This window comes from Myotis myotis, unplaced genomic scaffold (assembly GCF_014108235.1).
Source record: "Myotis myotis isolate mMyoMyo1 unplaced genomic scaffold, mMyoMyo1.p scaffold_m19_p_14, whole genome shotgun sequence".
In the NCBI taxonomy this organism is placed as follows: domain Eukaryota; kingdom Metazoa; phylum Chordata; class Mammalia; order Chiroptera; family Vespertilionidae; genus Myotis; species Myotis myotis.
The window spans coordinates 41,523,467-41,550,600 of record NW_023416318.1 but is presented as its reverse complement, the minus strand read 5'-3'; the positions used below and the strand labels follow the sequence as shown (position 1 = coordinate 41,550,600).

At 49.1% G+C, this 27,134-nt stretch overlaps 1 protein-coding gene across 1 annotated transcript; it reads left to right on the top strand.

Moving 5' to 3' along the window:
- Window positions 1-229: 229 nt before the first annotated feature.
- Window positions 230-26,560, top strand: LBH (LBH regulator of WNT signaling pathway). The gene is made up of 3 exons (XM_036334979.1): window positions 230-492; window positions 3,025-3,127; window positions 23,940-26,560. Exons 1-3 carry the CDS (start codon window positions 467-469, stop codon window positions 24,126-24,128), a joined length of 318 nt encoding a protein of 105 aa, XP_036190872.1. The 5' UTR covers window positions 230-466; the 3' UTR covers window positions 24,129-26,560.
- The last annotated feature ends 574 nt before the right edge of the window (window positions 26,561-27,134 follow it).

Here is a 27,134-nt window from a genome sequence, read left to right as displayed (position 1 = left end):
CGCGTGCCTGCTTGTATGAGTCGTGGGCAGGGGGGCGGACTGGAAGCTGCAGCAAACCACGGCCCTCGAGGAGCAGAGCCGAGCGCGCCCCCGAGCTGCCGCCCGCGGGATCTGCAAGCACTGAAGCCATTCATGATTTTGGTGACGTTATTCCAGGAGTGGGCGAGGGAGGGCGGGGCCTCTCGGGGTCGGGCCCCGCCTCCGCCCCTATAAATACGACTTCCCGGGCTCTTTGTGGGGCCGCGAGCTCAGTGGAGAATCCTGAGCTCCGTCTGCTTTGCCGAGGCAGCTGGCAGTGGGGCTGTCTCCGGAAGACGGACCGCGGACGCCCAGTGCCCGCACTCCGCCGCCTGCTCCCCGCCTGCCCCCGCCTGCCGGGCCTGTCTGCGCCCGTGCCATCCTTACTCGGGACGCAGTGACCGTTTTTTAAATCACAAGGGCGTGGGTCAACCTCCCCTAGGACTTCATGTCTGTATATTTCCCCATTCATTGGTGAGTATCCTGCGCCCTCGGCGGGCATCCATCTCGCGGCCGTGGTTACGGGGTCCGGGCGCCTACTCGTGCCAGCTCGGGTGCGAGTGGAGCCGGCGGCGTGGCACTAACCCACCGCCCAAGCCCGTGCAGGAGTCAACGTCAAGGTTGCAAAGATGGGGGTGGGGGGAGGTGGTGCTGAGAGCATAGAGACAAAGGAAGTGAACTCAAAGCCCTCTCTTAAGGGGCGTCTGGGAAGGTGTATACATGCTGGTGATGGGGTGGGGGGAGAACCAGGGGTCACGTCTGAACCCTGCTAATAAAACTCCCTGTGGGGAGGGCTGCAGGAGCCTTGCCCTGTTCTGGGGGCTGCTGCTCTTCTCGAGCCCCTCCCCTTTTTCTTTTTGTTTGCTTTCAAGTCTTAGCGTCGAGGCCGGCGGCAGCGGGGCTGAGCTGGTGCAGGCGGCGTTTGCAGAGCTCGGTGCGGTGCGGGGAAACGCTCTCCCGTCTCGGAGGGGTGGGGGGAAAACGTAACCTGTCTGAAGCCCCAAGCAGCAGCTCGAGCGCACGCTGCACCTTCCCGACCCCTTCCCTCTCCATAGCCCTTAAAAACCGACGCGCTTTTGTGGGGGCTTGGCTGGGGAGGAGGCGCCCGCCCCGGCCCGGTTAGAAGGAGCCAGGGCCGGGCAGGGGGCAGCGGAGGTTTGCACTGGACCTGGGATTGGGCTGGAAGGGATGCGCACATTGCGGAGCGAGGCCCCAGGCCGCTGGGACTTGCGCCGGCTGCTGCTTCCTTCCTTCCTGCTCCGGGGAAGAGGAGGAGCGGCCGGGGTGCGAGCGCTGGCGGCTGCGGAGCGCGCTCTCAGGTGCAGGCGCAGAGAGCCCGGACGGCAGACCAGCTCGGCGCGTTCCTGCTCAGCCCAGGCACCTCCAGAAAGTTCATGCTTCTGACTTCAACTTTCCCGGCCGGCGCGAGGAGCGAGCGCCCCTACGCCAGACGAAGAGCCTGGAGAGAGCCCTGTGCGCTCTCGCTCTTCTGGCCGAGTTCTTTGGGGACCGGGGAGGGGGTGGGGGGGGGGGAGGTGAGGGGTGGGGTGGTGGTGGGGTTGTCCGGCGGCAGTCTTTCCATGACCCAGGAGGAAAATGCCTTTGCAGTTCCCGCTCCTGACCCAAAACTTGCCCCCAATCCCAGCATCTTCTCTTAGACCCCTCTCCTTCGGGGCTCCCCTTCCCTACCACCTCCGTGGGTGTCAGCAGCCAGGTGTCATATGGGTGAGACTGAAGGCTATTGGAGGCTTTGTGCCCGTGGCCACTAAAACTTGCCAAGGCTCTAACCCCTTAGAGCTCATCGGGGTTCTTATCCCCGGAGACATGAAGATTTGGGGTTATTTTATAGTTGATGAGCGCTTCCCACCCCCAACCCAGATGAACTCTTCAGCATAACTGTGAGATATGCATTATTAGCATCCTGGTAACAGAAACACAGGGCGCCTGTGGCTCAGAGAAGTCATATGACTTGTTCAAGATCACACAGCTTTTGAGTGGCAGAGATTGGACCAGAACCTACTGTGTCTGTTCTCAAATCCAATGTCATTGCTATTCTATAGTATCCATAAAATGAAGAAGCATCTGGTACCCCTGTTTCCTTAGACAGAATCTCTCTACAGCCCGTTCCATTTTTAATGATTTTTTAAAACTATGTGTAAAGGCATGAAAATATTGGGTATTGTGTAGTAAGTACATTGACTTTGGTACCATTTGGCACTCTGCTTTCGGGCCCCTGTGTGTGCCCGTGGCTTGTGTGAGGATAATGGAATGTTTGTATCCTGCTTACAGAGTACAAAGCACTTTACATGTCTGCCGTTGGTGGGCCAGCTTGGCCCCTCTGGAAATTTCCTTTGCGATCAGAGTCCGGGCATCCTTAAGGCTTTTTTAAAAAAAAATACAGGGATGTTTTTCAAGCTGTGAGCTTGCAGCTGCTGTGGCTGTGGCTAGAGAAGGGGGTTGGATGGCAGATGTGAAGCTTGCAGAAAGCTGACCCCTTGGGGCTTTAAGTGGGACATTTTTTGGGGGGGAAAAAGCAACACCAGAGAGAGATTTAGGAAGGCAGTATTATTGGACTTGGTTTCCCTGAGGTTGACCTGTTATTATTATGTAACTCTAATATGCCTTTCCCCAGGAGAAGGGTTGAATTGGTTTTCATATAGACAGATGTGCTCAGCTACCTACTGTTTTGTTTTTTTTCTAGTTCTGTCACTTAAAAGAAAACCCAGTCCCTCTGAGCCAGTGGAGACTAGTTAGTACCGGAGAGGAGGGAAGAGGAGGTTTGCCAGAGAGGTTTTCAGACAATGGGCTTTGTTGATCAAGGTTGAGAGCCCCATGCTCTGGCCTTGTAGGCACTTCCTCGGGGTGTGAGCTTGTTTTTCTGTGAGTTTTGTTTTGAACACCTCTCATCCTGCCTCCGGACACTCCCTTGATCTAGCAGCAGACTGCACCAAGAGGAGGAATGTGAAAGTGTGTGTTTGTTGACTTTTGGTCTGGGTTTCTTGGCAGCCCTGACTATCTGAGATCGGCCGAGATGACTGAGGTGATGATGAGCACCCCATCCATGGAGGAGATTGGCCTCAACCCCCGAAAGGATGGCCTTTCCTATCAGGTGAGTTCAGTATTGGGTTCCTTCTAGCTCTGCAGAGCCTAGTAGCTTTTGCTGGGCCTGGTGGCAGACTTGATTCTGCATCCCACTGCCACTAAGAGCTGTGTGACCTTGGGAAAGTCCCCTACTGCCAATAAGCCTTAGTTTCTTTGTCTGTAAAATGGGGCAACAATATTCTTTATCTCATAGAATTGTGGTAAAGATTCACCATGATGATAGGATGTGTATAAGGCACACATAGAACCTGGGACACAGTAAGGATTCAGCAAACATGAGCTGATGCTATTAATTAGTCATCCTGGCGGCTGTGGAGGAAGTAATTTGCGCAGTCAGTTCGGGCAGAACTTCCCCTCCCAGCCTGGCCTTGGGCAGTGGGAACATTGCTCTGAGGGGCAGCTAATGGGGAAGGGTGGTGTGGTGGAGGAATAGCTGTGTCAAAGGCTGCTTTCTTCCGCAGGACGATGGTTGACCAACTGATTCCAACAGAGTTAATGTTCAAACTATTTAGAATTGAAGAGAGCTTTCCCCAGCCAGAGGCTATCTCAGGGGCCATTGCTGGGATCTAGCTTAGAAATTGTCCTGTGTGGTGGATTTAAAATACATAAAGGACCAAAAATGTGGCCTAAGGTAGAGCTTTGGATTCTCAGCACAACGCTCTTTCTGACCTGCCATGTTGCTCCTCCACTCGCTGACAGCGGCATTGGGACCCCTGTGGTTACCTGTGGGGCAGATTTCCGAGGAGAGCACCTAAGTTATTACATTAGGAGTCTGTTTTTAAGGAAAGACCTCAGGGCTAGGGAAATTGTGTGGGTAGCTGGACTGGGGAAGAAATATGGGGGGTGGGGTGGGTGATGGGCCCATTCAGCAGATACTAGCTGTATGTCTGCTATGGGCCATGCACTGTACAGATGATAGTGAGATTAAAAAGGAGAGAGAGAAACATTGATTTGTTGTTCCACTTATTTATGTATCCATGGTTATTTCTTGTGTGTGCCTTGACTGGAGATCGAACCCGAAACCTTGGTGTATGGGGATGACACTCTAATCAACTGAACTACCCCGCCAGTGCCTCATTCCCTCTTGACCACAGCCCTGAGGGGGGAATTCTGGTTTTATGGATGAGGAAACAGGCTCAGACTGAGTAGGTGACTTGAGTCTGGAACTACAAAGCCTTGCTCTTCTGATGGATCATGTGTTTGTATCTCGAGTTGGTTCTTGGCCAGGTTCCAGGCTTGCTCTGGCTAACCATTCCTTAGCACCATCCCAAGGGCATTTATTTAGTAAAGGAATAAACAAATAGAAAGCCAGGTGGGTGCAGTGGAGGGAGGGTGATCAAAGCCTGCCTTGGTGAAAGCTAAGGTTGGGTAAAGGAGATTGACAGCTGACAGCGGAGTCACCCACAGGCATGCTGGGGAGGTTCAAGAAGACCCCTTTGTTTTGTCAGTGTGGTCTACCCACTTTTTCTCCCTGGAAATAAATATTCAGGTGGCCCGAGGGGTTGTGGGGGGGAGAGGGGAATACCCTTTCCTGGGGTTTTATATCCTCTCCACCCAGAGTGGGTTTGAGCGAGACAATTGGCCCCACAGCCTGTGGGAGGGCAGAAGTTTCCTGGCTCACCAGCTGGGGTGTTTTCAAACACCAGTTTCCAAGCCACTGAATCAGACTGAATCTCTTTGTGGTTACAGGTGAGATTTTCTTTCAGTTCTGAGTTTTAGATTTCCATCACAGGACCTTTCCAAACGCAGCCGTCGGTATGTGTGGTGTGTGCTTTTTATATTCTCCGTTTGAATTGCCCCAGGATGAAGGGCCAGGTCCTACAGGGCACTTTTCTCAGGCTGCCGTGCTGGGTCTGAGGGAGAGAGCAGGTGACGATGGAGGACAGGGCTGCAACACGGGGTGAGGACGGCTGAGTTGGGGTCGCAACGGCAGAATGAAAATCAAATCACCTCTGGGCTCCTGAAATGTCTTGGCGCTGCCTGAAGAACGGGCCCTCAACTCTGCCCTATGGTGCTGGACTGAGGGCCACCATCCAGTTCTCACAGCCCCGCAGGAAACTTGTCCCTGCTGCTGGGGTGGGGACTACTGTCCAGTTCCAAAATATCTTTTCTGGAACTTCAAAGCACTCTTTGAAAGTTTCACAAAATTTCAGAAAGGTCTTCTGGTTGCCTGGTGAAGAGAAAGCTTGTCATCTTTAACCAAGCAACATTTAGTGGCCACTTGGTAAGTGTAAGGTGCTGTGCTGGGCACCTGCACAGAGCGGGCTCAGGGCTTATGGTGGAAGCTAGCAGGTACATAACAACGGGAACACAGGCAGGCTGGTGGAGCGATGCAGAAGCCATGGTCAGTCCAGGTCTGGGTGGTAATGAGAAGGCTTGGATTGAGGTCAAACTGGGGCTGGCCTTGAAAGAAAATTAGGACTTTGAGAAGGCACCACCATCTCTGATTGAATTTTGTTGCATCTCCAGATACCCCCTGGTGTGCCCCATGGAGGTCAGGTGCGGGGCTCTGCAGAGTGCCGGCTTGACAATGGCTTTATGATGGGTATTCTCGGGGCTCGCTCAAAGCTAGTGCCTTCCCATTAAACACATTCCCACCAGCGCTCTGGAGATTGGCTGGGACTGCACTTGGCCAGAGCTGTGGGCTCCGAGCTGGGGGCGGAAGACCTCAGAGCTCTGTTCTTGGCATTCTGCCTGAGGGTAATAATAGTACGCGGCTTTTCACTGAGACCTGCTTTTCCAAGGAACTGAAAGTGGGAAGGAGACATCAATCCCGACTTGGCAGATGAAATAGAATCTCAGGCTTGTGATGTGACCTTGAAACAAGGTCATAAAGTAAATAGGCACACGGGGCTTTGTCAATCATTCTCCCACCTTCCAGGCCTAAGGAGCACGAAGCTGTCCTGATTTCTCTGCCCCAGGTCTGACCTCTTTCAACACCTGTGGCACATGGTGCTTTGAAATGATGCTACACTGGGTTTTGAGGATATGGGTCCCACCTTACCTTCTCCCTGCTCAGATCTCTGAGGGCAGGGGGATGACTTCTTACCCTCTTTGTGCTCATCAGCCATCATCCTTCTTACACCCCTCCCCAAATCAAGGTGCCCACCGGCTCAGGGCCTCCACAGAGCAGGCGCTGAGACGATGTTGGTTGTTTCAGCGACACCCAGTCTCCAGACTCTAAAGCTAGCCAGCCTCCCTTCTGCCTGAGGACCTGTAAACGTCCTCCTTAGTCTCATGCCGGTCACAGCTTTACAGAAATGCCTTTGTATCCCCTGAAAGATTCATGCAAGCCCAATCTTTTGTGCTCAGGAAGTTAGTGCTATTTTGTGAGCATTGTATAAAAATCGACAGAGCCAGTGCCTTGGTTTGTCTTAACATTTATGTAGAGAGTCGATATGAGAAATTCATGTCTGTGTACTCTCTTGGCATGAATTACAACACCCACCAGTTGGGTGAGTAAATGGTTACTAGAAAGTCTGAGTACATTTTGGGATGGCAGTGGGTGGCAGCCAGCTCACTGGGCTGAGGGGGAGGGTCTCGTTGAGGACATTTATGTCCCTGATGGCTGCAAGTACCCCCCCCCCCGCCTCCCCCCCCCCCCCCACACACTGCATCTGTGGGCCTCCTGGGGTCCTGCCCTGGGGTAGAATTTATGCCGTCTAAGTCCTTCTTCCTTTCCCTAATTCAGGGAGGCAGGTCAGTGCTGCTTTGCACGGCTCTGGCTCCAGGGGCTCTAAGAATGTGGCTTTTGGAATGCCTCTCTGATTGGGTCGCCTTCCATGTTGCCCACGATTGGCCTGGGTCCTGAATAGGGAGGGGTCCTGAGCATTTGCCCGGGGACACGGATGCTGCCACAACCCAAGGGCCCCAGCACAGCATGCTGAGCTTCTCCAGGTTTACTCCCTTGCTAAGTCCCTTCTAAAGCATCTGGACCAAGATCTGATGACTTTATCCTTCCCTAGGTTCTTTAAATTCCTCTCTGATTAGTACGCGTGTCCCTTACCGGAGGCCCTTTGTGTTCCTTCTGCTGGTCTTGGTCACGTACTCCTACCACCTGATGCCCATCCACCAGTCTCACAGGCGGCCGGCTCTCCTTCTCAGGGAAGCCAGGAGGATGTGCTGTCAACCAGGAGTGAGGTCTTCACACACCACCCTGCCCCATGTCCCGTGCCCATGCCCTCCCTGTGATCCACAGAGCTCAGAGCTTCCCTGCGTCGTCCCCTGCATTTCCCAAGACTAGAGGGAGGGATATCCTGGTGTTTTATATGGTAGGGAGGAGGGACAGTGGGGGTGACCTATTCTTGCCACAGCCCTGCCATTTGCTCCTGGCAGTCCGAGCGCCTCGGTTCTAGCTCTGCATAAGGGCGGGTCTAAAGCATTATGCTGGCCGAGCTTGCCTCTCCCTGGACCGAATTCCCAGCCTCTTCTAGCTCCCTGGCCCAGCAATAACTGGCTCCTTTCTCCCCGTTCCTCAGTCTTTATCAGCAGCAGGGAACAGGCTCGGTTTAGTCACTGAAGTCAGGCAGCGGTTAGAAACGCTGTCTTCACTCACATCTACATGAGCCTGCCTTCCCCCGAGCCCTTCCCACCTGTTAAATGCACGTGTTAAAATACGTGATGGGTTGAGCTTCTTCTCTGAGTTAAGTTCTCAGAGACGTTCCTGCTTCCTATCCCTGCCTCCATCTCCCACAAGCCCCTGCTCATGAGGCTGTTCTGGGCATTACCTTTTCAACTACCTGCTTCCTTCTCCTCCTCACCCCGTGTCTCGTGGGTGACCCCCAGCTGTGGGACCCCGCACGTTCTGCGGAGCAGCCCCTTGGAAGTCTCATGGTCACCAGGAAATCGTCTTTCACAACATCAGACTTAAAAGGCCTCAGTCATCCCTGGAGAGACACAAAGCTAAAATTCCAAAGCACTTGGCAGGAGACATCCAGCCATGGACACGACATGTTACCGGAATTGCAGCGAGTTTTCTGTCTCCTGTCCCGTCCCCCTCCACCCCAGTCCCTCCTGGGTACAAATCAAAATCATGTGATGCAAGTCAGGCAGTGAGGGCCACAGGGTGCAGGAGCCCACGGAGTCCGGTGCTTTGGGTGGCGTTGTGTCTGCAGCCTGCTTCTTTTGGAGTCAGCACACACTGTTCAGATCCAGCCCCCTTTCTACGAGGGGTCCAGCACCTTCCTTCCTAGGCCCGAAGCCTGGACACAAACATAGCGTTCTCTGTTTGGAATGCCCCTGGGTGAGGGCCTGCAGAGGGCTAGAGTTATTCCCATGGGGGACCCCCCCTCCCCTCTAGCTCTCCTCCCAACCCCCTGCACACACACTGTGATCACAACAGTGAGTCTGTAGCCCGTCCAGGGAGAGAACAAGCGCTCTTCACTTTCCGAGCCAACGTGGTGCACACTAGAACCATACAGCCGGCCTCCTCTCAAAGGGCCTGTGTTAGGCCTGACGCCTCTCAAGTGCTGGCGTGTTCATCACGCCTGGAGCTGGGTCTGCGTCTTAGACTCTGCTTTGTTCCTGCGGTGCTCCCCGCAGTGTCCTCCAATAGCTGCTTACCGAGGGCTGAGTGGCTGGCTGGACCCCTCCTCCCTCCCTTTCCTGCACCGAGGACGATCCCTCTACCTTGGCCACCCCATGGCATAGACTTTTGTAGGATCAGCATTTTCTCTATGTCGCCCCGTCTCCCAAGTTGGGTAGAAAGGAGGACTGCACCATTAGGGAAAGGGATGAGTTTGGGTGGCGAATCTTATGACTAGAGCCAAGAGCTATTCCTGGGTGTCTAGTGAATGTCCTGAAATGATCTCTCAGGCCCGAGTCCTAAAATAATTCTCGGAGGGTATGAAGACAGGCCCTCATTCACACGGAGCTCAGAGCTGATGGGACTTCACTCCTTTCCAGTCTGCCAGCCCCGTGCCACGTCTGCTGCCTGTCACCTCGCCACCTGTCCTTCCCCTGTCCCCGAGCCCACCTCAGGAGGAGGCTTTATCAGTAAATCAGAGCCTGTGGCTGTGGCTTCACTCCTCGGCGGGGAGGGCCCCTTCTTGCACAGACCTGTCTTAGAAAAAAAAAAAAATCAGCCAAAAGTTTCTCCAGCTGCTGTCCATCTAGCACAGTGGTTCTCAACCTTCCTAGGGCCGCGGCCCTTTAATACAGTTCCTCATGTTGTGGTGACCCCCAATTTCGTTGTTACAAATTGAGCATAATTAAAGCATAGTGATTAATCTCAAAAACGATATGTAATTATATATGTGTTTTCTGATGGTCTTAGGCGACCCCTGTGAAAGGGTCATTCGACCCCCAAAGGGGTCGCAACCCACAGGTTGAGAACCTCTGATTCTAGCACTTTGACCAAGGGGATATTTGGGAGCTCCCTCGGCCGCTCCCTCTGGAATTAATTCCCTTGCACTGTCAGAAGCTCCTTTTCAGTAAACTGTACAGAAGAGGCGCCCAAGCATTTAGCTGAAGTAGCAGCAACAACTTGCTTCTCGACCAGGAATTCTGTTGGAGCCAATGGATAGGAAGGGTCTGAGTTTCTCCGTCAAAGTAGAATTGGCCTGAGCAACGAGGGTGTTCACAAACCTCAGTCCAGAGGTGGTTGGTCTCTGTTACTAGAATACCTTGAATTTAATAGTTGTCCCCAGGCAGGATTAATAGTACGCCTTCTGTCTTTACTTTGGAGAGTGGAAATACTTGCTTTGCCCATCCTGGATTTGAGAGGCATCCTTGGCCTTCCCAAGGGCGTGTGTGTGTGTGTGTGTGTGTGTGTGTGTGTGTGTTATTATAAAGGTAGTTTTCATTCCTTTTAGAAATTTAGGAAAAATTATAGAGAAGTATGACGAAAAGAACACCCATATTCTTATTTACTGAACCATGTTGGTATGTTTCCTTCCAGTATATTAATATGCATTTATATTTTTAAAAAACTGACATAATACTGTCTCTGCTCTACTGAATCTTTTTGTTCACGTACTATAACATGGTGACTGTGTTCCTGTAATTTGGTTTTCTTTGTAAAATGGCATTTCATTTTGTTATGAACCACTTCTTATCGCTGAAAATTAGGTGGTGGCATGTTTTGTTCTTAAAAAGAGCGCTGCTCCAAGCCTCATTTTACGTAAATCTCTGCTTAGGTCTGATTCGTTTCCTTGGAATAAATTCCTGGAAGTGGAGTTACTGATTCAAAGAGATTCAACATTATGAAGCCTCTTGATTACCTTAAAAACAGAAAACAAACCAAAGAGTTTATCAAAATAGAAGCTCCCGGCATTGAAAGCTCTAGCAAACAGGAGCTCACGGGTGTCAAATCTGTAGGGATGGAATAATGGAGGCGCTTTGTGGACTGAGTCAGAAAGGTGCTTGGTTATTTTAAAGTGGTTAGGAGATGTTGTACATCTTCCTCTAGTTTGTTAATTGCTTATTTTGAGCAGAGATGATAGCAGTTGATGATGTTAGGCAATTAGCCAGCATTGCAAAATTGCTTAGCTGGTGATCATATTCTTGTCCCACAGTGGGTGTGTAGACAAAATTACACATGTATATTTGTACAGGCCCTACTTATCGCCTTTATTCTATTAATGACATCGAGTGCCATGTGACCTTAAGGAGGACCAGTGACGTTGCCTCAGCCTGGCGTCCCATGAAAGTTGGACAGATGGACGCTCCGTCCCCTGAGCCATCTTGGTATTTCTGGGGTTCCAGGCCTGGCTCATGAATGGTCATGGTTGAGAAATATTGCTTCCCTGAAGTCAAGCATGGACTGCGCTTTTAGAAGTAGATCTGAACACAATGGAGCCTTGGGCCCAGGTCTCAGGGTCCTTCTGCCCAACCCTGCAGGCTCCAGGTGCTTCGCAGTGAGTAAGCAGCCTTGGCCATGGTCCAGGGTCCACATACTCCTGATGGTTCAAAAAGTTCACTTAGGTGTCACACAGACAAGCTTTAAAAATGTCAGTGTAACTTTATGGTTGCTACCTATAATAAGTAATGCTAGCTTCCCATTTGGGTAGAGATAGTTTTATTTTTTAAACAAAATGAGTAAAGTAGAAATAGAATTGAGCCATATGTGTGCTGGGCGGGGAGGAATAAAGACTTCCTGAGGCTGACATCACTGTTGTTACCACGAAGGAATTTCTTTTCTTCAAGAGTTGAATGTGATCCTCTTGGTTGGAAGCATTCTTAAAGATTAGCTAGTCCTCCGTGATGAATTCTGTATTCCTTTGGTCATTTGCCCCTTTGGATATAACAGTTGAAGGTCAGGATCCTTCCTAGCTGTTTTCCTTGGCATCCTAATATTGGAGGTTTTCATGCCAGATTACTTTTTAATACATAGAATGTTCTATGTATATATTACTTCATGTTTTAACAAAGTGTTAAAACGGGAGGACAGCTGCCCCTGGGGTTCACAGAAACTTTCCAAGGGATATGACAGCAGAGAGCATTTTTGGAAAATCATTTTCCACATCTTCAACTTCCTTCTGTTGCTTTTCTAAAATTGCATTTCCTGGAGACGGGCTTTGTCAGTTTTCTCTTCCTACCTTTCCTATCACAATTGCCCACCTCCCCCTTATAAGAGAAGGACCTGCCCCTCCCCCTCCCCAATATTTTAAGGTGCTTTCCTCCAGGATATAGAAACCCTGGCAGCATCAAATAAATGAATCATTCAAAATGTTACTGTCTAGGAAGCTCCATAAATCTTCCTATCTATCACATTAAGAAACCAATCTAAATAATGTATCATTGTGCTTAATAAGTATTTATGGTATGTTTACTGATCAGTTATATACTAATAGCTGCAATAAGCCAATTCAGAATTTTTTTAAATTAATAAGCCTTAGGGTTATGAGACATAAAACCTTAAGTCGTTTTTATATACACAAATACATCTTTTTATTTCAGTGAAGTATGAAAAGCTAATGACTTAAAACTTTCAAATATAAAAATATATGAAGGAAAATCCTATAGAGAAGTAGACTGGAAATATAGTTTCAAGTGGAGAAAGGAATAAGATTTGACTTAAGAGCTTGTTTATGAATTTTTTTAAAAAATCGGCGATTGTTGATATCAAATTGCTGTGGCATACTGAGTGCATTGAAAAGAGTGGCCTAAAAGTTTTATTTTAAAAATGTGAAGATTTATAATTTATCAGAAGTTTTAGGTGTCGGTTTAAAAACACATGAAAGGAGACACAGTTTTTCAAAATTCTTTTAGGAGGGACCCACACAAACTTTTGGATGCGTACAGTGTTCTTAGAGCGAGAACTGTGGCACTGTAGTCTCGCAGGGTGGGAGGGCACCTTGGCGACGGTGCCAGTCTCCTATCGGATAGAGGGATGCACACGGCAGCATGGCGTTGAGTCACGCAGGTGTTCTTTGGATGCTGCCAGCGCCGTGGCGCTCAGACGCTCCCAGCACAGTGGGATTATGGACGACGAATCTGGGTAGCTGGTCTCTAATCGTGGCTTTGCCGCTGTCTGTGTCAGCTCCGGCAACTCGCACCCGCCAGCTCTGTGGGCCTTGGTTCCTCTGTCGTTAGGGGCGGGTGCATCGTGTCACTTTTGTGATTAGAACACTGTACAGGGAGGTGAAATCCGCCATCCTGATCCGAGATCCGCCCTGGAGTTAAAACATCGGCTTTCTTCTTTACGCCAGCCTTCCTGACAATGAAGGCAGCTTTTAGGTTCCCTTTAAATCTTTCCCAGTTTTAAAATGTATTGACCTTCAACCTTGACCCAGTGGTTCTCCACCTTCTGGCCCTTTAAATACAGTTCCTCATGTTGTGACCCAACCATAAAATTATTTTCGTTGCTACTTCGTCACTGTAATGTTGCTACTGTTATGAATCGTCATGTAAGTGTCTGATATGCAGGATGGTCTTAGGCGACCCCTGTGAAAGGGTCGTTCAACCGCCAAAGGGGTCGCGACCCACAGGTTGAGAACCGCTGACTTATGCGATCCTCCTCTTAGGGGTTCTGTAGGCCAACAGCTCTCACACTCTGGTCTCAGTCCCGTTTACATTCCTGAAAACGATTGCGGGCGCCATGGATATTTGTTCATGTGGGTTATATATTCTGATTATGTCATATGTGGATTATGTCTTTTAAAATTGTATTTATTAATTCATTTAAAATAATAAAACCATTACATGTTAACATCAGTAAGTTTATCATAAAAACAAATCTATTTTCCAAAATAAGAAAAGTTTAGTGAAAAGAAAAGCATTGTTTCTCATTTTTGTAAATTTGCTTGGTGTCTGCCTTAATAGAAGATAGCTGGATTCTCATAACTGCTTCTGCCTCAATCTGTTATAGTAAATAAAGAAAATCTGGCTTATGCAAATATGTAGTTATAAAAAGAAGAAATATTGTAATAGCCTTTTAATATGTTTTTCTTTGATATTTCACCTAGACTCAACAAGTGATGGTTTCTTAAAGGTTAGTGGCCAAGTGGAATCTGAAACCTTCACAAATGAACATTAAAGACCTTCCAAATGTTGACACATTTCATTATATAATGTCAAAAAAAATCATATTTGTTAATGTCTCCACTGGCTTCATCAGAAGTTCTTCAAGTATTAGGAAACTGTCAAGCATACAGTGGCTGATACATGTTTCCCAAAATTCTGATTTTTGTTTGAAAGCTCAATTTTTATCACTGGTAACAAAGACCATCAGTCATTTTCTTTGAAATGAGAGGCTCATTTTATTCATTTTTGAGAACATGTCTGCTAAATAATCAAGTCTGGATAACCATAGTTTGCTGGTCATTTTCTCAAGTAAAAATAGTGTTCCGTGGAAAAAGTGGCTAGTTCAGCTTGCAACTCAATCACATAAGTGCCTTTTCCCCCTCGAGACAACCATTGTGCTTTGCTATGCAGCAAAAGTGTTTTATGCTGACTTTCCATTTCATCACATAGAATATTTTAAAAAACAACATGTACTTAAGAGTCAATATTTAATAAAATTTCTGCTCCACTGCAAACATTAAGTTTTCTTTTTAATTGTGAGCAGGAGATGGCGAAAAATATAATCACTACAAAGTATAGTTAATATCACTGCATTCATTAATTCTTGCTAGGGTGCCAGCAATTTCACCTACCATTGTTTTTCATACCACTAGTACAAGTGTCAACACAGGAGAAAAGGCAAGTAACATCTTAGTATTGTTAAGGAAAATATGTAACTCCATGGACACTCCCTCTCTGAAAGAACGATGGGAATTGAGCTTTGAGAACCACTGCTCTAAACTGAACAGAATATGTCTGACCAGAGGACAGGAGGACCTTCGCCTTCCTGTGAGTGTGGACGGCCTCCGTGAGATGAGTGGACCACTGGGAATATAGCCCTGTTTACTTCAGGGTTTTTTTAAGCATCAATACTGCAGTTAGGACCAACTGAAATATCCAGGCCTCTTTTGCAGGACCTACGATGAAGCAAGGCTTCCTGCTTGGGAGGGGAAAAAAAAGCTTTAACTTAAAGACACGGAAATCAGCTGATGACCTCAGTGTGGGACAAGATGGATTGGAGGTGATGGATATCATCCCAGTGGGGATGTTTCACAGATCGTGGGAAGGTGGGAGTGTAGCTGTGGACTGGGGATCCAGCAGCCTAAGATGGACAGGCGAAGCCAGGAGGCTGCCGGAGGCTGCCGGAGGCTGGAGAAATCCTAGAATGACTCCAAGTCCAGGAGGGCACAGGGAAGATGAGGTTGGACAGGTCAGGTGGATCTCAGCAGGGTCATGAGAATCGGGAGAGTGTACGGCCCAAAGCAGGCTGCCTGGCCAGGTCATGTGCTGCAGAGGCGGTGCCGACTGAGGCTGAGCGAAGGCCGTGGGCAGGGTGGTAACGAAGTCCTAGAGACTAGAACAGTGATGGCGAACCTTTTGAGCTCGGCGTGTCAGCATTTTGAAAAACCCTAACTTAACTCTGGTGCCGTGTCACCTATGGAAATTTTTTGATATTTGCAACCATAGTTAAACAAAGACTTTTATTTTGATATTTATTTTATATATTTAAATGCCATTTAACAAAGAAAAATCAACCAAAAAAATGAGTGTCATAGGTTCGCCATCACTGGACTAGAAAGAGTTGTTCTCATACAGGGGTGGGTTTGGTAGGGGTTAGGAAGGGAACCCCAGACAACAATGGGAAGGCTGTGGGACCAGGCCAGGTCTCAAGATGTTTGTCTCCAAAATGAAGAATGAAGGAATGGTTGGAAATGGCAGCCACATCAATCCGGGCTTTCCGAGAGATGGGGGTGGGGCTGTGGGACATTTGGGTAGCACCAAAGGAGAAAGACAGAGAAAGGGATCTGTCATTCTGCAGAGGCCCGAAGTGACCGGGAGGCGTGTCTTCTTCCCAGAGGGCAATGGTGGTGTAGTTGATAGGATGTGGGTATTTTCAATCACCTAGGCCAGGTAACTGCAGGCTTTTCTCACTGCCCTGGAAAACTTGGAGAACATTCCAAAAGCCCCATCAGCTCGCTGGGCCCGGAGAGTTATCGGTAGCAATTAGTGCTAATTAACTGGGATGTGGAACTCTCCTCCTGCAGGTGGGTGTGTGTGAGAGAGATGTTTATGAAAGGTGGTGTTTTCCCAGAGGATTTCCTTTTCTTTTAAGTCAAGGCTCGAGGCCTCAGCATCTTTATTAGCCTCCAGTCTCTGTTGGAGTCCCCTGTGGGATTAGAAACCCCAGAGCAGGGTAGCAGAGGGAGAGGTGGCTGTTCCGTAGCCCAGTCCAGGAGAGACCTGAGCGAGGTGAGAGTCTCAAGGATGGAGAAGGAGGTGACTTGCATCCAAATGGAAACTGGGGAATGTTCCTCCCTCCCTGAATGCAGGCAGTAGCCACTCCGCCCCTTTGCTCTAATTTTTCTGTCCTTACCAGCCACATTTCACTTTGAAAAGTCAGTAAAATGTCAATAATAATGATGGTGATGATGACGATAAAATAGCAGGAGGCAAAGAACTTATTTCTTGCCTTCACTTATTGTTAGGGGGCAGAAAAGCGGGGTGTACTTTTCATTTTAATGAGTTGCTGCTGCTCATTCATTCAGCCCTTGGAGAGCAGGATATTGGTAGAGATCTGCCCATTGTTATAAACCAGCCCCTCCTAGGAAGGAATAAACACACAGAGCCAACACATTGTTGTTCTCCAGGAGAAATAAGGCTCTGGGGACCCGAGGGGCAGGAGGGCCTGACTTACCCATGCAGTAGGCTGAGGGAGAGGCGCAGAATGCGAAGACCTGCAGCTCTAGGACTTCCACCAAGAGACCAGGATCTGGACAAGGCAGTGGCTTCCATCCCAGCTGGCGAACCCAGGCCCTAGGAAAGCAGGCGCTGGGAGGGAAGCAATGGGGTCAAACCATTTCTCCCAAGAGCCTTGCCTAGAGCTTGTGAGCACAAGCCCAGGAGTGCTGCTGACTTGCTCCTGTGACTTCCCAGCCCCTCACTCTAAACCAGTGGTTCCCAAGGTGGGCCCCGCTCCCCGGGGGGGTGGGGGTGGGGTGGGGGGGAGGGAATTTGACTTTTAAGGGGGGGGGGCAATTTGAGAATGAGTTCTTAACAGTGAATTTTTTGCATTTCTTATGGTTCTAGGGGCCTCATATACAGCATATAAAATATATATTGTGACATATTTATGCATTTCGGTTCTCTATTATATGTTTTGAAATTTATTTGCTATTTTTTTTCATATCACTTTATATTATTATTTTTTAAACAATTTCTTAGTGATTTCTTCCTCGGTACTTCCACTGTCCTTTGGTTCTTTTGTTTTTCTCTTTCATGGATGCCGTGTTCTTTGGAAGTTTGTTTAGACCGAGTTAATGGCCCCTTAGGCTTCCTCCGCGTGAATAGGAGCTCACTTTTTGAATAATAAGAATTACATGTCACAAGGGGAGGGGGGACCAGGATTTTAGAAATGCTTAGGTGGGACATGGCCAAAAAAAGGTTGGGAGCCGCTGCTCTAAATGGTCCCTGGAGACCCCAATTTTACCTACTAAGAACCATCGTTAGGAATTTAAAGTTTACAGAACATGTTCACATATCCCTGTATTTCAGTCTTTCCAAAGCCCCATAAAATGGGAATTAGCATTAACCCCAGTTTTAGAGGAAGGGTTGGGGGATGGGTCTCCACTTCTTTGAGCCTGACGGGGACCATGATGGCGCTCAGCATGCAGCCTCATGGAAATCTTGCAACGATACTGTAACATGGACATTCCCCCCTCATTTTACGCAGGCGGCAGCTGAGGCTCAGAGAAGTTAAAATGATGAGACCATGGTCATGGAGACAGTATGCTTTCGGGGCCAGGTCAAAGCCAGGTGTTTAGGCTCCCGTGGGGGCGGCCATTTCCAACAGCAGGTTGGAGGGTGACGTTTTCCCTCGCTGGAACCAGAGAGGGGAGAGGCTTACACAGAAGCAGATCCCTCTCAGTTCTTTGGGGAGCTACCTGCTTATTCATCTCGGGCCCTCTGCCCTACCTCCCCTTTCCCCCCACCCAACAGAGGAGCTCCCGAGGTCTCAGCTTGCAGAGCTGGTAATTAGCCCTTTGTGTCCAGTCAGCCACCTTTCATCCCCTCTACCTGCCGGTGTCCGCTTTCCCCGTTAGCATCTCTCAGCTCTTGGCCGAACCCTCCGCCCTCTTTGTGGCCAGCTCAGGCTGCTTGTCAGGGATGATGGCTGAGGGACGCACACAAGCACACAGGGGAGGGTTGGTCCAACCAGAATTACTCACATTTTCCATCCCAGGTGCCAGACATCTCTCTCCTCTCCCTACCCCAGAGACAGCCAGGTTTAGATCACCTGGCGTCGAGGCAGACAGTTGATAGCTAGGCCCCCAAATTTCAGGCCTTTGGAGCCTTGGTATTGCCTTTCAGGTCCCCTCCATGGCTGAAACGGGAGCTGACTGGCAACTTTTCTACTTAAGCCAAAAGCCTGCCCACTAACTCCTCATCCCCAGGGCTCGCCCTCAACCCCAGACTCCTCTGCTGCGCGGCCGCCTGTGTTGGTCCATCAGCCAAACATCCCGAATTTCCCTGGACAGTCCTGCTTTCACTGTCCTCCTATTTACACGCTTAGGTCTGTGCCATCCAGTGCAGTTGCCACAGGTGTAAACATATTATATTTAAATATTTATATTTAAATTATATTATATTTAAATATATCCTATACATGTATGTTAATACAAATGAAAGAAAATGAACATGTTTAGCCTTGCTTCAAGCGCTCAGTGGTCACACGTGACTAGTGGCTACTGTTGGGCAGCGCGGGTAGGAAACATTTCCACGATCACAGAAAGTTCTGATCTACACAGCCAGAAATTCTAGTGTCCCGGCTTCCAGACCACATCTCACCGGCTGTGTCTTCCTCCTGGAAGGGCCTGAAGTTCCCTTGACCTTTCGAGTGAACCCATTTGAGTTCCCAAAACGTCAGGGCCTCTTGGCATCAGAGGTCACCTGGCAAAGGTTGCCCCTGAAGACGTGTCTCCCATAAAATTCACCAGGACTGCGTTTGCGTGCCTGCTGTTTATTTATTTATTTTATTTTATTTTATTATCTTATTTTATTTTTTAAATTAAATCTTTATTGTTCAGATTATTACAGTTGTTCCTCTTTTTCCCCCCATAGCTCCCCTCCACCGGCTTCCCACCCCACCCTCTGCCCCCACCCCCCACCCACTGTCCTCATCCATAGGTGCATGATTTTTGTTCAGTCTCTTCCTGCATCCCCCACACCCCTTTCCCCCACAAGAATAGTCAGTCCACTCCTTTTCTATGCCCCTGATTCTATTATATTCACCAGTTTATTCTGTTCATCAGATTATTTATTCACTTGATTTTTAGATTTTCTTGTTGATAGATGTGTATTTGTTGTTCATAGTTTGTATCTTTATCATTTTCTTCCTCTTCTTAAAGGATACCTTTCAGCATTTCATATAATCCTGGTTTGGTGGTGATGAACTCCTTTAGCTTTTTCTTATCTGTGAAGCTCTTTATCTGACCTTCAATTCTGAATGATAGCTTTGCTGGATAAAGTAATCTTGTTGTAGGTTCTTGGCATTCATCACTTTGAATATTTCTTGCCACTCCCTTCTGGCCTGCAAAGTTTCTGTTGAGAAATCAGCTGACAGTCATATGTGTACTCCCTTGTAGGTAACTGACTGTCTTTCTCTTGCTGCTTTTAAGATTCTCTCTTTGTCTTTTGCTCTTGGCATTTTAATTATGATGTGTCTTGGTGTGGTCCTCTTTGGATTCCTTTTGTTTGGGTTTTTCTGTGCTTCCTGGACTTGTAAGTCTATTTCTTTCACAAGGTAGGGGAAGTTTTCTGCCATTATTTCTTCAAATAGGTTTTCAATATCTTGCTCTCTCTCATCTTCTGGCACCCCTATAATTCAGATGTTGGTGCGCTTGAAGCTGTCCCAGAGTGCGTGCCTGCTGTTTCTACACAGCGGATACCTGGGGCCCGGGGTATTCTTGATATGTTTGATCTTCAACACATCACTTCATTTATGAAAGAGGGAACTTGGTGTCTATTAGCTTAATCCAGACCATCAGCCCCGACAGACAGCCGAGTGTAACAGCTGGATTGTGAAATCCAGCACTGGCAGAGGGAGGAAAGGGCAGAACTGAGAGAACCACAGCCTGCCCCCACCCCCTGCCCCCAGGCCTTCACCACCCTATTGTCTATGTCCATGGGTTATGTATATATGCAAACAAGTTCTTTGGTTGTTCTCTTCCTGCCTTTTTTTTGTTTGTTTTTTTTTCTTTTCCTTGTCCAGAGAGAAGGGGCGCTTTGGGGTAAGCAGTTTAACCAGAAGCAGTTTCTTTTTGGAATGGGGCAGCTCCTTATTCCCTGCCAGTTCCTGCAGGCCAACGGCATGCTGGGCTGGCCTGCTGCCTCAACCCTACCTGTCATGTGCTTGGCAAGGCTGACTTGAGTCCTTTTTTCCACTGCCTTCCCCACCCCGGCAAATAGCAGTTGCAACCTCTCATTTTTCTGCTGCCCAGATGATTAAAAAGCATGACTTAGTGGAAAAATCTTGACCTCCTTAGGGTCAGCCTCTTCAGCAGCTGTCGGAGATAAGAGTGCGCTGGTGAGATCCTCCTCTCGCAAGGCTTTCTGTCTGTGTGCAAGGAAACGAGAAGCTGTTGGTTTCTGGGTGCCTTTTGTTTGTCTTTGGAGAGAGCTACAATCTCCAGAGCCATAAATTGGTATTATCTACTAATAAAATCTCTGATGGAAGGGTTAGATTATTATAGTGATTTTTAAAAATGTAATTAACAGGCTTTGTAAAAAAAATAAGTTTTATGGTTTTTTTTTTGTTTGGCTTTTTTAATGGTGCCTGCTTTGAACAATTCAGGGAGCAAAGTTCTCTGGCAGTTAAGCAGTATCAGAAGTTCACTGCTCAGACTTCCCCCAAGGACGTCAGAGACTTAATTGTGCAGCTGCTGGTATGAAAGGCATTGTGTGGAGTTATGTTAATTGCTGCGTTAGTATGGCTGCCTCTTGTTTGCAGATTGAACACTTACCTGAGTCCTGTTGAAACAGCTCCACAAAGGACATTCAAATTTGACTTTAGCATGTGTCCTCACAGCATTTTATTATACTTGGATTTGCCAAGCACTTGTACCCATCTAGTGAGATACGAAGGTCACTTTGCTTCTCAAAAGGAGAAACTGAGGAACAGGTGATTGAGAGGACTTGGCTGGGGTTATACAACTGATGTCAAGGACATAATGAGAACTGGTGGTCTTTGGCTGGATGCTGTGTTATCAAATGAACACATTACTTGAAGTCCTTGAGGTCTGAGTTTGGGTCTCAGATCTGCCACTTCCTAGCTCCATGGCCTTGAGGAAGTCGCTTGCCCTCTCTGTACTTCAGTTTCCGTATCTATAATATTAGAGGCCTGGTGCATGAAGTTCATGCACAGGTAGGGTCCCTAGGCCTGGCTGGCAATCAGGGCCAATCTGTGGGGCAACCGGCGGGGCCCCTGCTGGCATCTACCTTGGCTGGCCTGGGGCCTGCAGTCTGGGGGCAGCTCCTGCATTGAGCATCTGCCCTCTGGTCATCAGTGTGTGTCATAGCCACCAGTTGTTCTGCCGTTCGGTTGATTTGCATATTAGGCTTTTATTATATAGGATAGGGATCACACTGCTGCTTACTTCAGAGGACTATTGTGAAGACAGAGAATCTGATCTGGGATGTGTCACCAAGGGCTGATTGGCAGATAAGCCTGGCATGTTTCTCATCATCATCATCATTATTTTAACACACACCCCCACCCCGCCCCTGCCTATTTTAGCTAAAGGCCTGCTTCCAGCTTAAAACAAACATCCATGTTCTCCACCCTTATTATCCTCCTCCTCTTACTTCTTGTCCCTGTCACTCTTGCTCAGACGGTGATCACAGTTAGAATCTGGCTGCCATCTCTTTCGTCTGGGAGTCACAGGGCAGGCACAGCCCTGGGCTTGCAGTCAGAGGGTAGAGGTAGGGTGCTGAGTCTGGGCCAGGCACCCATCTGTTGATATTTCACAGCTCTTTCTCGGGTCCTAAAGACTTAGAACAACTGCCTGGACTGGGAAGCTCAGCTGCCCAGAGGGTCATCATGGGGCCCCTGGCAGCCGAATGAGCCATTGAAACCCACAGTCTTGCCCACCCTCCCTGGTTAGTTTTCTGTCTGTAAAATTGACATGTTCACCCAGTGGCATCTATTCATTTTTCAGAAGGTACAGGCATTGAAAACAGAAGATCTGGGTTTGAATCCTGGCTCTTCCACGTGGTCCTCAGAGCCTCAGGTCTCACTGCTCTTGGGGGTGGTGAGGCCGAAAGGAGGTGATGTCTGAAAGCTTCGTAGATTTGTGTCATCACACACAGGGAGAGGCTCCCGCTGCACATGAAGAGAAGTGAGGAGCGGCCCAGAGAGGCCCTTGACCCTCTCCTGGCTCAGCACCGGCGATCTGTGTGCACAGCACAGTCTGAGGGCGGAATTGTAGGGCTGGCCACACCAGGAGGAGAAAGCCAGCAGTGGGGTCAACCTGCCCCGTGCTTTCTTTCAGCCCCACTCCCCCAGCCCCTCCCTTGCCTTGTTTTCCTCCTGGCTGCCATTAAGGTACTTTTTATAAGGCTTGTTAAGTCTTTAATGATGCCTGGTTGTGCAGCTGGCTTAAGGCTTAATCCCCAGCAATAGGGCTTTATTGGATAAATGGTTAATAATCACTTGTCTGCAGGGATTGGGGAGGTTTCGGCGAGGCCCATGACTCCCGGCAGCCCCGCGTGACCTGTGACGTGGTTGGTGACTTGACTGGGACAGCATTGCTTGGGGTTGGGGTGCAGGAAGATGGGGCACCCTCATAGCATCACGGAAGGCCTGTGATTGTAGGAGAGCATTTCTGCCTCTGGGGAATGGAAGACACCTGTCTGTTGCCGTGGGCCTGTCTGGATCTGAGCCAGGCATCTCTTCAGATGTGTGTTTCTACTCAGTCCTGGTTTTGCCTTCCTTTCTTTTGCTATTAACGAGCTGTGTGACCTCGAGCAAGTCTCCTGACCCCTCTGGGCCTCAGTTTCCTCATCTATCAAATAGAGAGGTGGGAAGAGATGGCCTTGAAGGTGCCATGTGATTCTGAGGCCACAGAGGCTCCTCTCTCCAGCTCTGGGATGCGTCACCGAGGACTGTGAATGGCAAGGGACCAGCAGCCCATCGGATTAAGTACTTAAACTGCTGGGCAAAGAATTGGGTCAGCTGTAGTCACAGGGCAGTGTATGCAAAGGGAATACACAGAGGCCTCAATTTTATAGTCTGGTTTGAGGTTTCTCCCACTTTTGGGCAGGACACACAGTAGGCATTTTTTAAAAGCCTTGTTGATGGAACTCTGGAGAGAGAAGTAAGTTCTTTCAGGTGTAGAGCCATCAAGGAGCCAGGAATTGTTCACACATGAAAAAGGAGCCTGGGATTTTGTCCCCAGCCTGCCTGTGGCTGGGAGCCACACCTCAACCCTTATGTGGCCTTGACTATTCAGTTGAAAGGAGATCAGGACCCATTTATTGGAGGAGCGGGGGTGGTACTGGGGCACGGGCACAGGAGTCAAACATACCTGGGTCTGAATCTCCTTCCACCACCCATTTCCAGGCTGCATGGCCTGGGCAGCCTCTTTCTCTAAGCCTGGGATTCTTTAAGGTAGTACCAGGAACACCTGTTTGTCAGTATGACTATGTTAGTTCAAAATTATATATGTAAAGCACCTGGGAGCTGGCTCATACAAGGTGTCAGAAATGATCCTGAGAGGATTTTTTTTTTAATTTAAAAATTGATTTGAGAGAGAGAGAGAGAGAGAGAGAGAGAGAGAGAGAGAGAAACATTGATCTGTTGTTCCACTTATTTATGCATTCATTGGTTGATTCTTGTATGTGCCCTGACCGGGATCGAACCCATATCCTTGGTGTATCAGGGCGACACTCTGACCAACTGAGCTACCGAATGAGACCTGTCAGACTGCCAGAGTAAAATGCTTGCTGCAAACAGAGATGTGGCTTACTGAGGATGACATGGCTTTGAATGATTTTATCAGAAATAAAATAAAACAAATAGTGCAAACAGAGCTACCCCACCTTTTAGACTCGGTGGTGCTGCCCTGAAAACTTGCAGCTTCAAGTTGAGGAATGCTTTCTCACGTTGCCCAGAATTCGCTTCCCGGCTGCTGTAGCCCGGCTTAGCACAGTCCATGGCACACGGCAGGTGCTCAGCCCTGCCCGCGGGTGTGAGATGAAGGAAAGGAGTTGCACTTTTTAGATCTGAACGTGACCGGGCGCTCGCTCTGCTTTTATTTCAGATCTTCCCTGACCCGTCAGACTTTGACCGCTGCTGCAAACTGAAGGACCGCCTGCCCTCCATAGTGGTGGAACCCACAGAGGGGGAGGTGGAGAGCGGGGAGCTGCGGTGGCCCCCCGAGGAGTTCTTGGTCCAGGAGGATGAGCAGGACAACTGTGAAGAGACAGCGACAGAGAACAAGGAGCAGTAGATTCCCACCGACTCCCCACGGGTCACACCAGACAGCATCTGTACCTGAACTGTGTTCTTTCCCATTGTGATGGATGAAGAGAGTGGGCCACAATCATTCTGAAACGTCAGACCAGGCTTCCGTTTTGCTCCTGCGAATCACTGAGTTGGTTTTCTTTCCCTTTCTTTTCTTTCTTTTTTTTTTTTTTGAACTGTGTCGCACCCTGGAGCCCTCTGGGGCACTTTGCAAGACCTTCTGAGAAAGGAAGCTGCTTCGAGCTGGGGTTGGGGGTGTGGGGAAGCTTTGGTTTTTGAGATCAGTATCTGAACTCAGCACCTAGAGGCAGCGGTGGGATTCCAGGGGGCTCTGCGGGGCGGGGGGCAGCGGGGGGAATGGGGCATACACAGCGAGCAAGGAACATTTGGGCTAAGAAAACAAACACGGGACAAAAGAGCAAATGCACGGTTTAAGGAAAACACTGAGCAGAGAGGTGCAGCCAGGAAGTACTTACTTCTCAGTGAGCCCTCTCTCTGCTGCTGGGGCATCAGACAACCAAGTCTTCATCTCTCTCCAGCTTCGCCAGCCTTTGCTTTCGTTTCAGGTGTGTTGCCTGTTACAGGGGAGGCGGGTAAAGGAGAGCAGTGCACCCTGGCTGCCTGCAAAGCCAGCCGGAGGTGGTGCTCAGAAAGGGAAAGGCCCCCCATCTTTCTCCACGGCCCCTCTGCTCCTGGCTGTGGCAGGTTGACATCCCTGCGGTAAGCTGGAGTGGTTGTTTTTAAGAGGCAGTGCTTTTGAGCTTCTCTTCCCTTATTTATCCTTTTTGTCCCGCCCGCCCCTGGGAGTAGTGAGAGTTCTTCCTGCCCTTGTCGGAGGACTGATGTGAACACTTGGACATGAAGGTCCCCTCCACACTTGCTCTCAGACTGAGCAGAGGCCCAGAGCGAGTGGGTGGGCTCTCCCAGGCTGGCCCTTCTCTCTCCTTACCATGCCCTCCCAGCCCCTGGTCACAGCCATGAGGCGCAGGTGGCTCCCAGCCCTGCAGTGGGTTCCAGCCACCAGAGTCAGTTGCGTACCCGCTCCCATGTGGGCGTGTGGCCTGCTTTCCTGGTGGGAGCTGCATGGAGAGCACAGGAGACTCTGTTTCTTGTTGGGGAGGTGACTAAGTTAGTGTACATCCCGAGAGCTGGCAAAGCCCGGGAATTACTGGATGGGTGAGGAGGCTCTTGTGCAGCAGCCTGGGGATCGAGTTTGACACTAAAGGGTGTCATGCGATCCCTGGCTTCTCCCCTGGCGTTCCTGGTGGGAGGACGGCGTGGCGAGGGAGCATGGAACGGTGTCCTCCTCACTCCCCACCTCCCGCCTGTCCCCTGCAAGGGCACTGTTACCCGAGAAGGTTAGCCTTGGACTTAGAGCTTCTTATCATAGTTCAGAACCACCAGGAGCTGCACAGTGCAGGATGCGCTTCATCTCTATCTCAGAGCAGACCGTGCTGCCAAGAGGTGGGCTCAAGAGCAGCCCTGGGGCTGAACTCTGCCCAGCGAGGCACCCATGTGAGCCCTCAGGTGTCCAGTCAGTCCAGGGTGACCGGGTTTGGACTTGCATGAAGGTTGTATTTAATACCTCAAGGTTAGTGTGGCTCTGGGGAAGGTTGGGCAGGAGGACAGGGTGTGCTGTTGATACATCAACAGGGTTTGGTTCTGGGCAGCCGACACTCTCCCATCCCCGCCCCTGCTCCCTTCCTCTGTGTTGACTGCTTGTGTTACTCACACCGATCGATGGCAATAACTTCTTCCAGCTCCTCGAGGAAGTGGGAGAGCCTGCAGCCTGCACTGGGGGTGTTTCTCTCTTGCTCTCCCTTTCCTCCGGTTTTGGCTGCGGAGACCCTTCCCTCCCACTCTCCTTCCCTCACAGCAGCATTTCTCATCCTGTGCCTCCCTTGTGGATGGGGTCTTGCCTTTTAAAATCCTGTGTTTCATGTCCCCCTCCAATGTGTTCCCCTGTATCATCTGTCCGTGTGATGGGAACGTGCTTGTAAACTGCATAACAGACCTACGTTGTGTATATGTGTGTTTATGGGGGTGGTTTATTATTTTTGCTGGTCGCTAGACCCCTTTGTACGACCATGTGGAGTCTGAGCAGGCCAGAGGCTGACAGCTAAAGTCAGGACCCTCAGCGGTGAGCCTGTTGGGGGGACCCAGTCGCTCTTGGACAAGTGGCTGAGCTCCTGTCTGGCCTCCTCTTTTTTTTTTTTTTTAAGTATCTTGTGTGTATTTCTAACTGATCGTACTAAAAGCAAACAAACTAGTATTTCAGTAAACATGCCTGTTGTAAGATGAACCTCCTGTAACTTCTATCTGTTCTTTTTTGAGGCTCAGGGAGAAACTAGCTTTTTTTTTTCCAAACTACTTTTTGTCACTGTGACAGTTGTAAATAAAGTTTGAAAATGCTTTCCACTCTGGTCTGGCTTCCTTCTTTTATTCCTGTTCCATTGCAGTGGAGAGAGTGCGAGAGAAACCAAGGTGCAACTCTCAGAGGAGGCTGGGTAGCAGGGAGCCCCATGTGAGTTTCCTTATATCTCACCTGCGGGACCTTCCAGGGTAAGCCCATCCATGTTTTTATTTTACAACTTGGCTGAATGCAGGCAGCCTGTTTTTCTATGCCTGTGTTTCACAACTCTGGATGCACATCAGAATCACCAAGAAGTATTTTTTTAAAATATAAAAATGCCTGTGTCCTGCACCCTGAGAGGTGGCTTTCAATAGGCCGGCATGAGTCTGAAGCATTAGTATATTTTAGAATCACCTGGGGAGATTTTAATACACAATTTCAAACCACCATTCTAATGGAAGAGAAATACCCAAGATACAAGTTTGTTCACAAAAACTAGGGTTGAATGGAAGGGTGTGTATGTAGCTAAAGAAAATGCCAGCACTCATTAAGACCATTTATTGAGTGCCTACCACTTATTGGGCATGTTGAGAGGTTTGGCTAAACAAAATAGCAATGGCCCCAGCCCTTGTGGCATTG

Bases quoted from the DNA above. Each gene is read 5' to 3' on its own strand.
- LBH (XM_036334979.1), top strand. From the start codon at position 467: ATGTCTGTATATTTCCCCATTCATTG. The intron at 493-3,024 runs GTGAGTATCCTG...GTTTCTTGGCAG, and splicing joins GTATATTTCCCCATTCATTG to CCCTGACTATCTGAGATCGG. The intron at 3,128-23,939 runs GTGAGTTCAGTA...CTTTTATTTCAG, and splicing joins AGGATGGCCTTTCCTATCAG to ATCTTCCCTGACCCGTCAGA.